Genomic DNA, 12,636 nt, shown 5'->3' with positions numbered 1-12,636 from the left:
TGCGGGGTGCTTCGTGGTGGGAGCCTCCCGTCGAATTCACAGTGCAGTTGTTTAAACTGCGTGGAGGCACCTGCGACCTTCCCATGGGGATGGAGGAAAACAAGCAGCGAAAGGTCTCAATCTCCTCCTGTGGCAAATGTCAGGTGAGCTTCACCCAGGAGCACCTTTTCCCCCTCGGTTTGGGCAGGTTGGAACAAACAGAGCCTCTTGCCTTGCTGCTCTAAAGGGGGCAAAAAAATGTGCCGTGAAGGCGAAGGGGAGCGGCTGGCTCCAAACCACACCGTGCGGTTTGTCCCTGAGCGTGCTTGGAGTTGCCCCGGCTGTGGAGCGGGGAGCAAGGAGGCAGGGGCTGCCTGCGTGAGGCTGCCACCAAAATCAAGGGTGGTGGGTCCTGGAGATGGGCTCTGCCAGCCGTCGTGTTTGGAAAGGGATGGGGGACCCAGACAAACTGTATCCAGCGTTGTGTTAGTCCTGACGAGGGGTCTGGCATGGGTGGAAAAGGGACCAGTGGGCTCCCACGCCGTGTGGGTCTGGGCACTCTGCCGGGGCTGCCAGGGGATGCCGTGGGATGTTTCTGCCCTTCCAAGGAAAGTCCTGAACCAGGTCGGGCCCTCCTCTGGGTGCAGGGGGGAAAAAACAGGCTCTGGAGAGAACCAAATTGTGTCCTTTTAAGGCAATGCAAAGGCTGGGACCGGGGCGATCAGGCTGGGAGGGAGGGATTTGGCACGGGCTGGGCGGTGGTGGGAAGCCCAGGCTGCAGGGCGTTCAGAAAAGAGACTTCCCGGCTGCTGGGATCACACAAACACAGCTCCTTGGTTCCCTGGAGTCAGCACAGGCCCCGCGCCCGGCACCCTCCGCAGCTCTGTCTGTCTGTCTGTCTGTCCTGTGCCGAGAGCTGGGAGCTGGAGCTGGGCCCGAGCGGGGCCAGTGCCTCTGCGCAGCCCTGCCCGCTGTTATAACCAAGTTGAGAACAATTTCCCCTTTTCTGTTGCCTGGCAAAATACTCTTACGCAGGGGAGAGTTCAACTTTGTACTGGGAAGGTGCAGAGATCTCGCCGAGCCTGCGAGCAGAGGGTTTGCAGCACCTCACGCCCCCATCTCTCCGTTCGATGTTCATGCAGCCCCCAGCCCTTCTGTGCTTAGCACCCATCGCCCCCAGTGCCCGCCCGGCAGTGCCGCTGGCTGGGGGGGACTGGAGACCCAGAGCTGGGGCTTCAGCTGCCCGCGGTGACCCCGGGGTTTGGAGCTGATGCAAGGAGAGGGCTCGAGGGCTGCGCCCCTGGGGTGCCCCGGCAGCCCCAGGGCCCCTTCCTCGTAGCTGTGCAGCCGAGCCGAGGGAGGTGATGAGATCCCACGCGTGCTGTGGGGTGGCACAGGGTGTAGTGTGAACATGGTGTTTGGTTTTGGGGACCTTGTCCTGCTGCTTTAGCCGGTCAGGAGTTGGGAAGCACACGGCTGTGCCTGCAGTGGGGAGGGTGGCTTCTGCTGCTTATGGCCTCAAGCTGTGCCAGGGCAGGGTGAGGTTGGCCATGGGGAACAATTCCTTCCCCTTGGGGCTGTCAGGCACGGGAAGGGGCTGCCCAGGGAAGGGGTCGAGTCCCCAGCCCTGGGGGGATTTAACAGCCGGGCAGAGGCGGTGCTGAGGGCCAGGGTTTGGGGGTGGGATGGCAGGGGTAGGGGAGCAGTTGGGCTGGGGGAGCTTAAAGGGCTTTTCCAACCCAAACAATTCTATGATTGTCGCCATGTGGGAGCAGGACAGAGAATTACAGAAGCGTTGATGGAGAGAGGCTTCTGGAGACCTCCCAAGCTGCAGCTTGTGCCCGTTGACCTTTCTTCTATCATAAAACCATAGGTCTTTTCAAACCTAAACGATTCTTTAAGCTCATCAAGCCCAACCGTTCCCCTACCCCTGCAATCCCACCACTAAACCCTGGCCCTAAGCACCTCATCTGCCCAGCTTTTAAATCCCCCCAGGGATGGGGACTCGACCCCTTCCCTGGGTATCACTGGGCACCACCAAAAAGTGTTTTGTTTTGTTGTCTTTGTAGCAGCCCTAGGTTGCTCTTAGCTCCTCCTTAGCCTCCTCTTGGCTGCACTCAGCCAGCCTGCCTCCCTCAGCATCTCCCTGTGGGCCTTTGAATACCTTGAGGATTATGTTGGCCTGGTCTCCAAAAGTATCAAGGTCCCTCTGGGTTGGAGCTCCGCTACTTGCGTTAGCTGCTCGCAGTATTTCGGGGTTATCTGCAAATTTGCAGATCAAGGGGCCTCTTGATCTCATCAGAACACTTTCAGGAAAGAGGCGAGAGAAATAGAAGTGTTTACGTCCTGCGAAGGAGCTGCACGGTGGGTTAGGTTGGTGCTCAGGTGGTTGCCCTGCATGTGAGCTTGTGTCCCTGGGGCTGCTGATTTCCCAGCCTCTGCGATGGTGCCTGCAGCCCTGGAGGAGACCGCGATGCCTGAGTACAGGGGGAAAGTGTGAGCAGTTGGCCAGGTTAATGATGCTATGGGGGACACCGTGCCAGACCCCGCTGTGTTTGGTGGCATCAGGGGTCAGCTCCTGCCCTTTGGGCAACCCTGCTTGTAGCCCTGCCCTGTGGTGGCAGAAATGGAAGAGACATTCAGGGAGGAGAAGCTGGAACCGTTTCCAGCTGGGGTGACAACCTGCACGCTCTCCAGCACCAAGGATCGGTCACCCTGGCCCTGTCGAGGGGTAACAGCAGGGCTGTGATCTAACGAGGTGCCGGCGCTGGGGGCACCGCTGTGAGCACCGTCCCCCATTGTTGTCCCACTTCTTCCCTTTTCTTGGCACAGAAAGGAGCTGTGAGGTCCCGTGGCTTCCAGGATGGGGGGATTTCTGCTGCTCCTGGCTGGCCGGACCAGTGGTCCCTCGGAGGCAGCTGATACTGCTGGGTGCTGTAACGATGGGTCCCGTGGGTGCCCCGAGTTCTGCGAATCCTGCTGGTTACCAGCCCTGTGAATCTGTGCCGCGTCTGCCTCTGCTTTTCCTGCAGGATGCCAAACTGGGGAGGAGGAAAGAAGTGCGGCGTGTGCGAGAAGGCGGTCTACTTCGCCGAGGAGGTGCAATGCGAAGGCAGCAGCTTCCACAAGTCCTGCTTCTTGTGCAGTGAGTACCGGCCCTTCCCTCCCTCCCCCCCCGCTGCCTGGCTCTCTGCCTGCTGCACACCCCATCGTGTCCTGCTTATGGGCCCTGTAAGCCCCCGTCAGGGTTCCCCTACGCACAGCCCTGCTCCGCGAGCTGCGTGGCAGGCTTTCTGCTTTTCTCCAGACTTGGTAGTTAGTTCTGCTTGAGGGAACACAGACCATCCCAGGACACCAGGGGCCGTCCGAGCTGTCAGGGCTGACCTCAGCCAGCACCCACGCGGAGACTGAGTCTGTGCCTGCACCAGGGAAAGGCCAGGCTGAGCCCGCTGGGCTTTCTCCAGGTGTTCAAGATTGCAGCATGAGGCAGGGGCTCTCCAAACAGTGGTGGCAGGAGGTGGCACACCCTGTGCAATGCTCTGAGGTGATGCTAGCTTGGGTCTTCAAAGTGGCTTTGCCCCACTAAAAAGGTGGTTGGGCCCTGGGAAGCGGCATGGGATCTGCCTCTGTGTCCCAGGAGGTAATGGGAAGAAGATGTGGTCCTGTTCTGGCCCTTCTGCCTATCGTGAAGTGCTAAAGCGTCACCTCCAGCCTGCCTGGAAATCTGCTATTCCGGAGGGAGTCTCTGGATTGTGTTTGGACCCAAATGTCACCTCCAGAGAAGAGCAGCAGAACAGGATCTGGCCGTGGATTAACTCAGTGCCGAGGTCTCTTCCTCCGCCTGCTCTGCGGGATCTACCAGTGCTCCTGGGGTCGTGTCGCAGGTCCCCAGACACCCTTCCCTTCCCTTCCCTTCCCTTCCCTTCCCTTCCCTTCCCGCCCCTCTGAGGATGCCAGGGCAGCAGTGCTGGGACAGGCGAGGGGTGGTTACGTTGCTGAGAGCAGCTCCTTAGGCCTGGGGCATCCACATCCAGGGGGGCTGCAGAACTTTTGAGTAGAAAAATGACCACTGTCCTCAGCCTCCATTTTACTGGATTGCTGTCCCCTGCCCTTGAAGACTATCACAGAATCCCAGCCTGGCAGGGTCTGGAAGGGCCCTCGGGAGCTCACCCAGTGCCACCCCCCTGCCCAAGCAGGCTCACCCAGAGCAGGGGGCATAGGACAGCGTCCAGGCGGGGGTTGAAGATCTCCAGAGAAGGAGACTCCACAGCCCCCCTGGGCAGCCTGGGCCAGGGCTCGGGCACCCTCCAAGTCAACAAGTTCTTCCTCACGTTCAACTGGAACCTCTTGTGCTTCAGTTTGTGCCCATGGCCCCTTGTCCTGGTGCTGGGCACCACTGGGAAGAGTCTGGCTCCGTCCTTGTGACCCCCACCCTTGAGATATTTGTAGGTGTTGATGAAATCCCGTCTCAGCCTTCTCTTCTCCAGGCTGAACAAGCCCAGCTCCCTCAGCCTTTCCTCGTAGGGGAGATGCTCCAGTCCCCCCATTGTCCTTGTTGCCCTCCTCTGGACTCTCTCCAGGAGTTCCTCATCCTTCTTGAACCGGAGAGCCCAGAACTATCCCATACCAGAACTAGGGACTCTCAGGTGCTAACAGGAGCGTGCACACTGCCCATGTCCGCTGATGGCTCAGCAGCATATTGCATCTGACATGGAGCAGGACGAGTAGAAGTGCATCTTCAGAGCTGCGCTGGCAGCAGGGTCCCGCTGAGGTTTAACACTTTCTCAGCTGGTCCCTGTGCCCTGATCCCAGTCTCACCATCGCCCAGATGTGATCTTTCCCATAGAGGCAGCAAGCAGAGCAAGGCTCTATAGACAGGCAGATGGCTAGAACCAAGCTCAGTAGAGCTATTCCAGCAGGGAAACACCAGTGTCCTCATAGGGCCTGGGTCCAGCTGGCACAGATACTGGGCACTTCGTGGCCAGCCTGCCCGGACGTGGCGTGCCCAGCTGGGTGCAGATTTTGGGGGGAGAGGCTATGGCTGCGTCCCCGCTCCCTGTGCAGAGCAGCCAGCGTGGCCAGTAGCTCTCGTACCTGGGAATTTTCAGGCTGGAAACCTTGGTTTGGCTTGAGAGGACTAAGAAGGGGTGTTGTCGAGTGGCTTTCCCCGGGGGGCAGGGGTGGCTGTGTCCGTCCTGCGGCCGCTCTCCGCAGCAGGAAGCTGTGTTTCTTCGGCAGCCTCAGATAAGGGGGGGGGATGTTGCCCTCATCCCCCTTCCACCGCTGGCTTTTACCGTGTGAGTCCAGGTCAATGAAGGGCCTCAGTATGGGGACTACGTCCCCATGGCACCACCCCTGCCCCTCAGCACGCAGCTGGGGTGCGTAGGGAACGCTGCTGCCGTGCGATGCTGGCGCCCAGGGCGCGGGGCCGGCTGCCGGGAGGCACGGCATGGGGCAGAAGGCGTTGCTTGGAGAAGGGAATACGTGGCCAAAGCGGGGCAGGAGGTCATCCCCCTCCACCCATGGAAGCGAGTCACCGGGGAGGGGTCCAGAGCCGACTGCAGCCGGGGCTCCCGTCCCCGTGCGTCGCAGACGTGCATGATCCCACCCCGTGCGTACTCCAGCAGTTCTGCCCGTCACCACTGTGGGCTCCCCGGTTCGGGCTGTGGCTTGCGTGCCAGCCCGTGGCCACCTGCTGTGCCCGGGCCCATGCCGCAGGCTGCAGGCGACGCTGAGCTGCACCGAACTCGCGCGTTCTCAGCCTGTTCCCCAGTGCCACGTTTGGGCCTCATCAGGAAGCTTGAAGCCATTATCTTTAGGGGAGAAAAATAAATACTTTGACCTGATCTGCCAAAAAAATAATCAGAAGGGAGCCAAACCTACCACAGTGCATTAGAACTGGAGATTGGCTCAGGGAGTGACTCGGTGATTGACTCGGTGGCGTTGATCCAACTGAGTCAACAGCGCGCGGCAGAAATGGGCTGGAATGAGGCCCTTTGGCCTCTGAAAGTGGCAGCAGCTCTTGCCTAATTGTTTTGTGGAGCAACTCTGCTGCTCTTAGAAAAACAACGGGTCCTTAACTCGATGAGTGCAGCGTGCTGGAATTTCTGCAATGTAGAAATCCGGGAGCTGGGGGCTGATTTCTAGGAAGCAGCCCGGGAAAGAATTTTTCTGCTGCCTCTCGAAGTGTCTGTGGCTCCTGCAGATGAGGGACTGTGAAAGATGCAGATGAGGGACGGTGAAAACTTAGGTTAGAGCCCTAAATCCACCCAGCATGGTGGGAGAGAAAGGCAGATGCCATTGGGATTGTTCACGCCCACCCCTAGGATAAAGCTCTTCAAACCTGCCAGCAAAAGTGTCCCGTTTCCCCTCCTGGGGGGTCTGTCTGAAGCTCCTGGTGAGCTCCGGGGCGACGCAGCGACCACCCCAACACCAGCCCATTCCCTTGGCAGCTACAGGACCAGTTCACCAGAGCCGGTCTTTCCCAACAGGGCTGCGTGCTCCGTCCCAGCTCCTGCTGGGTGGGACAGGGGCGCCCATGGCCAGGAGAGGACCCTGCCAGATCCTCCTTCCAGGGCAGGAGATGGTTCCCTTTCCACCTCCTTCTCCCAGCAGCAGCCACGGCGTTGTCTTCGCTCCCCTCCGTTCCTTTTCCTCCCCTGCCATATTGGTGAAGGCCACGAAACTTTCCTGCTGGCAAAGAGGCCCACGGGCTGCCGGGAGCCTCAATATTTAAGGCACGTCAGCGGGATGGGGGAAGGCTGTGCTGAAGTTGGAACAGGATCTGTTTTGGGGCTGGCTGCCAGCGCTGGGGACTCTGCCCCGGGCAGCTGGATCCTGTGCAGGGGGAGGCAAACACCGGGGAGCGGCGCGGGCTCCGCTTGGGGGCTGCTCGCCTCCCGCTCCGGCTTGCCGGGCAGCGTGTTCCAGGAAGGGCTTGGAAGCCAACGTGGAGGCTGAGATCAGAGCTGGGACATGAGTCAGGAAAACCTAAAAATCAGGAGAAGAGTCTATGTGGTCTGAGCCCAGCACCAAGCTCAAGCTCTGAACGGGCTCGGCTGGGCCCCTGAGCCGGGCTCCTGCCTCCTCCTGTCCCATCTCATGTCCCGTATTGATCCCCGAGGCTTGAACACCCCGCTGAGTTAGCAGTCCTCAGCTGAGACCCCCCCATGCCGCGGCCCAGGGGTGACACCCGTTAGCGTGAACATCTTCCCTCGGGTCGCGAGGTCTGGAGACCCAACCGTGCGCAGCAGCGTAATGCGCCGAGACGCTGCCGTGCACCGGCTGTGGCCGCAGGTCTGCTTGCAGTCTGTCGAAGCACGAGGAAAAGGAGATTTGCTGGCATTGCTTTCCCCCCGGTGCCTACCGCTGCCTATTTGCAGCAGAGTAGGAGTCTGGCAGAGCTGCAGCAGGCAGGGATGTGCATCCCTGTGCTTGGGAATCCCGCAGGGGTTTTTTGAAATTTCAACCACCGCTGGTTTAAGTGCATCTCAAGGATACCAGCATCAAGGGGGTTAATGAGCTTTTTTCTTAGTATCAACCTCATAGCTTTGGTGGCGCTTCCTTTTAAAGCCAGACACTGTTGTGATCCTTATCTCCAGCTGCTTTGCATGCGCTGGGGTTGTGGAGGATCTTGTCTAGGGTTTCCTTGCTCCTTGAGAGCCCAGCTGTGCTAGCCCTTGTGAGGACTTGTTTTCTCCAGCTAATTAGCCAGCTCTGGGCGCGCAGGCTAACGGCACGGCCCTCCCTTCTTTTCCAGTGGTCTGTAAGAAGAACTTGGACAGCACCACTGTTGCTGTGCATGGAGAGGAGATCTACTGCAAGTCCTGCTATGGCAAGAAGTACGGCCCCAAGGGCTACGGATACGGGCAGGGAGCAGGGACGCTGAGCACTGACAAGGGCGAGTCCCTGGGAATCAAATATGAAGAGTGAGTTTAACTCTTGTTTTCAAAACTGGGGCTGTTGTGGGCACCTTCTCTCCCACATCCATCTGCTTCGAAACTGGGGTTGTGGGCACCTTCTCCTCCACATCCGCGGTGCTTGGCTGTGCAGCCCAGGTTGAACTTCCAGCAGTTCCCCACCGGGACGGTGCTGTGGGCTGCCCTGCCTTTTTTCTCCTTGGGGGAAACCCCCTGAACCCTATTTGCAGGGTGGGATGGGGCTTGATGGGACGTGCCCCCATCGCCTGAGCACGCTGCCCAGCCCCTCCTAGCGTGCAGCCATGAGGCTCAAGTTTCCACAGGGCTCAACATCTTGTTCCTAAAGCTCCAGGCCCTTCAAAACTAGGCTGGGATTTGTGATCCCACAGCTCTTCCCTCCACCGTCCTGCTTGTGCAACCTTGATAACGAACTCCCTCCCTCCCACCCACAGGGGCCAGCCCCACCGACCCACCAACCCTAATGCATCCAGAATGGCCCAGAAGGTTGGAGGTGCTGATGGGTGCCCTCGCTGCGGTCAAGCGGTGTATGCAGCCGAGAAGGTGATTGGAGCAGGAAAGGTGAGAAGGGGGATGGAGGGGACGGGGCACGCTCATCCCACAGGTTGCTGTGTGGCAGGGAGACCTTCGGAGAGCTGGGCTTGGGGTCTGGTGGCTATGCTAACCTGGAAGCATGGCTCTAAAAAGAAGAGCTGGGCATGTCTGGACACCAGGTTCTCCAGGCTGCCTTGCTCTTCCAGACTTGTAGATGGGAGAGAAATACATATTATACTAAATATTCGGAGCACTGCTCAGCAGAGGTCACATGGGGCATCCCTGCTGCTGGATGCATTGGGAGGGTGAGCAGTGATGGGGGCCATGGCCACTACCACCGCTATTCTCCCCCCCCTGCCGCAGGCTGGGATGCCACAGCCCAAATCTGGGGCAGGGAATGAATTCCAGTGGTCAGCGCTGCCCGTAGGCAGGGCAAGGTGGTGGAGCTGTGGGCACGTGCTTGGTGCCTCCCTCTTGGGCTGTTCTGCTGGTGGACTGGGTCTGCTCGGGGTCATTCTGCAGCAGCTCTGGCGCTTCACCACTTCACCAGGGTCCTTTGTGTCCCGAGCCATGGCCTTATCCTCGCCCAGCTCTGGGAAGCCTCGTAGGGCATGGGGACACCTTCTGCTCCATCAGCCTTGGGACCCCGGGTGAGGCCCCTGCCTTGAAGCAGCCTTCCCTCCGAGGTCGGGCACATGCGCAGAGCTTGCCGAGGCGGCCGGGTCAGGCTGCCTGGCTTTGTGCTGCAGGGGACGGGATGGCCACACTGGGAAAGCCTCGCTGCCGATGCTGGGTCACCCCTGCCGTGCTCCGTCCTCCCTGGGGTCTCCGTGTTTGTCCTCCATCCCCACAGCAGGGGAAGGGGCACCTTGTCAACAGCAAAAGCCTCCCAGCATCACCATACCCTACCTGGCAGTGCAGGATTCGTGATGGACATGTCAGAAGCCAAACTTACCCTTAAAATCATGATCTGAGCTTCCTGGTAGGCTTCTGGGGTCGATGTTTATGGGGAACCAAAGCTGGCAAAGCAATTACCCTCAAGCAAGCCCGGAGAGGATTCCAGAGCATGCATTTCATGTGCTAATGTTTGCTGGATGACTCCATCTGCTACCTCCTCCTCCAGCCCCCTAATTTCACATTTTCTTCCAAAAAAGGTTTTGTGTTTTCCAAAGTGTTTATTTAAATTCCTCCCCGAGCAGCTCTGGCTACTCCAGGTCTGCTCAAAGGCTGTGAGCTCATTTATCCCCAGAGGACTGGCAGAGTCGGGGAGCCGGGGGGGGGGAAGTTTTATTTTTAAATACTGGCTGATTTCTGCATTCTTGGTATCTGTTTGCTGCCTTCCTTGGAGCTGTAGTTGTGCAGGGGCAGGTGTCCCAACCCTGCTGCTGCCCCCCCAGGCTAATGGACCACAGCAGGGGATCGCAGCTGGATAACTCAGATTTATTGTGGTGCTTCAGAGGGGGCAATCTCCAAAGAGGGGGGTGACTGCTCCTTATAAACCATGGTACAAACCATGGTACAAAGCAAACTGTGGTACAAACCATGGTACAAATCTTGGTACAAACCATTGTACAAGCGACTGCTGCGAGTGGGGGCGAAAGCTCTCTAAAAGCAGATGAAGATGGGCGCAGTGGCCACCCCTGATGCCCCCTCCCCGTATCTCCCCCCTGGGGCTGGGAAGGAAAGATGGGGAGATCTACTGCAAAGGTGAGTGCCACCCTCCCCGCTGCCTTGTCCTGGGCTCCGAAGGGTGGAGGCGGGAGGTGAAAACCCCCTGTGCCGGGAACCAGGATGGGATGGAGGTTTGGGGAGGGGGGTGGCCCCGCAGCCGTGTATGGGGGATTTCCCGCTGCGCCTGGGGCCTCTCTGCTCAACAAAAGCAGCAAACCCCGTCCTGTTCGGGCAGTGCCTGCTTCGAGAGGAGGACCCGCTCATGCTCGGCTGCCGGCCTTACCCGTCTGTCCCTCCCTGTCCTCTGCAGGTTGCTACGCCAAGAACTTCGGTCCCAAGGGCTTTGGCTTCGGTCAAGGCGCCGGGGCTCTCGTCCACTCGCAGTGAGGCACCGGGAGCCGGGCTCTCTGCTCGCCCAGGGCTTGCCCAGACCAGCCCGTGCTGCCCGATGCTTCCCGCACCCGCAGCGAGCATCCTCGCCGCCGTCGATAACCACCCGCTGCTGGGGGGACAGCTCGCACCCACCCGCAGCGAGGCCTCTGCCTGAACCGTTCTGCTCCGCCTTGCCCATCCCGCCGGGATGCAAGCTCAGCCGTGCCGTGCCACCGAGCAAGCAATAAACATCAAAGCTGACCCACGCCGGGCCTCGCCAGAGAGTTTATTCCCCGCCTGGGGCCGAGGAGGCGCACGGGGTGACCAGAGCTGGACGTCAGGAGGTGGAGGGAGGATGGGAAGCGTTTGCAATCCGTGTTTGCAATGAAAGCACACGGGCAGGAACTGCTCAGTGCAATGTGGGGGGGCCCAGCTGTGGGCAGCCAAGCTCTGGGGGTCGCCTGGGCCGGGCTCTGCCCCCGCTCCCGCCCTGGGGAACCATTTCCAAAGCAGCGGTTGGTGCTGGGAGGCCAGGACAGACCTTCTGGGTGCGTTGGTAGCACAACACCCCTGTATCGCCCCCCCCATCGGTGCTTTCACGTGGCACCTCTCCAAACAGGCGTGCCTGGCACCGCTGAATAATCAACACCTCCTCCCCTGCTCCCTGGGTTTTGGGCAGCTCCCTCCGTTGTTCAGCCGCCAGTTTGGCAGCTTCCCAGGTTTAATTCATTTTCAGCCGAACTCTTTACTTTCTTCCTGTGATTCTCTCGTTTGACCGGTCCCGCGTACCCCCAGGATCAGCCTCGCTGCAGCTCCCAGCTGCGAACTCCAAAGGGAATTTAGTTTTAGGGTTGGTTTGTTTTTTTTTTTTAATGTTATAAGCTTCATGGTTGAGTAAATGAGATGGGTGGTGTTTTGAGGAGCACAACAGAGGCAGAAATCCTTTCGTGGGGCAGGATTTGGGCTCCTTCAGCACTTTCTCCTGTCCATCACCACCCTTGGTTGCACAGGACATTCTGGAAGCAGAGCTGGGGAGTATGCTCTTTAAACACCTCCAGAAACCCTCCTGCCAGGTTTCCCAGCCTAGGACCCAGGTTCTTGCTGCCCCCATTGCTCTGGGGTGTGTGGCTGGGTTTGGTGAGGCACGAGCAGATGGCGTCAGGGTGCAGAGCAGCCAGCCCAGGCTCAGGGATGCGGGAGCGGGTCAGGAGCCGGCTCACGTCCTGCCCTCGGTGCAGGGACCAAACCCTGGACCCCTTGTTTGGCAGAGGCGCTGCTCCCCGCGGAGGCGTGGGGCTTAGGAAGCTCCCGCTTGCTCCCTGTGCCGCTGCGGCATCTCAGCTGGATGTGCCACGGGCAGGGATTGCGCCCAAGCAGCGCTCTGTAGGCAATAAAGTGAGAACACGTCTTGCTCCAGACTTGCTTCAGAGAAAAGCTTTCGTCCCGTTCAGACCTCCTTGCCAACCGCTTTGGGCCAGAAACAGCAAAGTGACCCCATTTGGTAGCCGAAGCGTTGCTGCCCTGTCCCCGCTGTTCCTGACCGGGCTCTGCTCCTGTCCCACAGTCCTGGCACAAGTCCTGCTTCCGCTGCGCCAAGTGTGGCAAAAGCCTGGAGTCCACCACCCTGGCCGACAAAGATGGGGAGATCTACTGCAAAGGTGAGTGCCACCCTCCCCGCTGCCTTGTCCTGGGCTCCGAAGGGTGGAGGCGGGAGGTGAAAACCCCCTGTGCCGGGAACCAGGATGGGATGGAGGTTTGGGAGGGGGGTTGGCCCCGCAGCCGTGTATGGGGGATTTCCCGCTGCGCCTGGGGCCTCTCTGCTCAACAAAAGCAGCAAACCCCGTCCTGTTCGGGCAGTGCCTGCTTCGAGAGGAGGGGAGGCCCCCCTCATGCTCGGCTGCCGGCCTTACCCGTCTGTCCCTCCCTGTCCTCTGCAGGTTCCTACGCCAAGAACTTCGGTCCCAAGGGCTTTGGCTTCGGTCAAGGCGCCGGGGCGCTCGTCCACTCGCAGTGAGGCACCGGGAGCCGGGCTCTCTGCTCGCCCAGGGCTTGCCCAGACCAGCCCGTGCTGCCCGATGCTTCCCGCACCCGCAGCGAGCATCCTCGCCGCCGTCGATAACCACCCGCTGCTTCGCAGCACGAG

At 59.7% G+C, this 12,636-nt stretch overlaps 1 protein-coding gene across 2 annotated transcripts in view; it reads left to right on the top strand.

Moving 5' to 3' along the window:
- Positions 1–12,630, top strand: part of CSRP1 (cysteine and glycine rich protein 1) — a 15,881-nt gene extending 3,251 nt beyond the window's left edge. The window contains exons 1-6 of one of the 2 annotated variants that reach the window (XM_009634073.2): positions 62–143; positions 3,012–3,124; positions 7,739–7,907; positions 8,351–8,477; positions 12,058–12,151; positions 12,431–12,630. In XM_009634073.2, coding sequence (XP_009632368.1) covers positions 3,013–3,124; positions 7,739–7,907; positions 8,351–8,477; positions 12,058–12,151; positions 12,431–12,507 — 579 coding nt within the window. In that variant the 5' untranslated portion in view covers positions 62–143; position 3,012 and the 3' untranslated portion in view covers positions 12,508–12,630. Of the gene's footprint in view, positions 1–61; positions 144–3,011; positions 3,125–7,738; positions 7,908–8,350; positions 8,478–12,057; positions 12,152–12,430 lie in introns of those variants that run through there. The other variant, XM_035889749.1, reaches the window with a different exon arrangement.
- Positions 12,631–12,636: the final 6 nt, after the last annotated feature.

The sequence above is a fragment of the Egretta garzetta genome, unplaced genomic scaffold (genome assembly GCF_000687185.1).
Source record: "Egretta garzetta isolate BGI_Z169 unplaced genomic scaffold, ASM68718v1 scaffold202, whole genome shotgun sequence".
NCBI lineage: Eukaryota > Metazoa > Chordata > Aves > Pelecaniformes > Ardeidae > Egretta > Egretta garzetta.
Note: the sequence above shows the minus strand (reverse complement) of the source record. Positions and strands in the feature narration are given on the sequence as shown.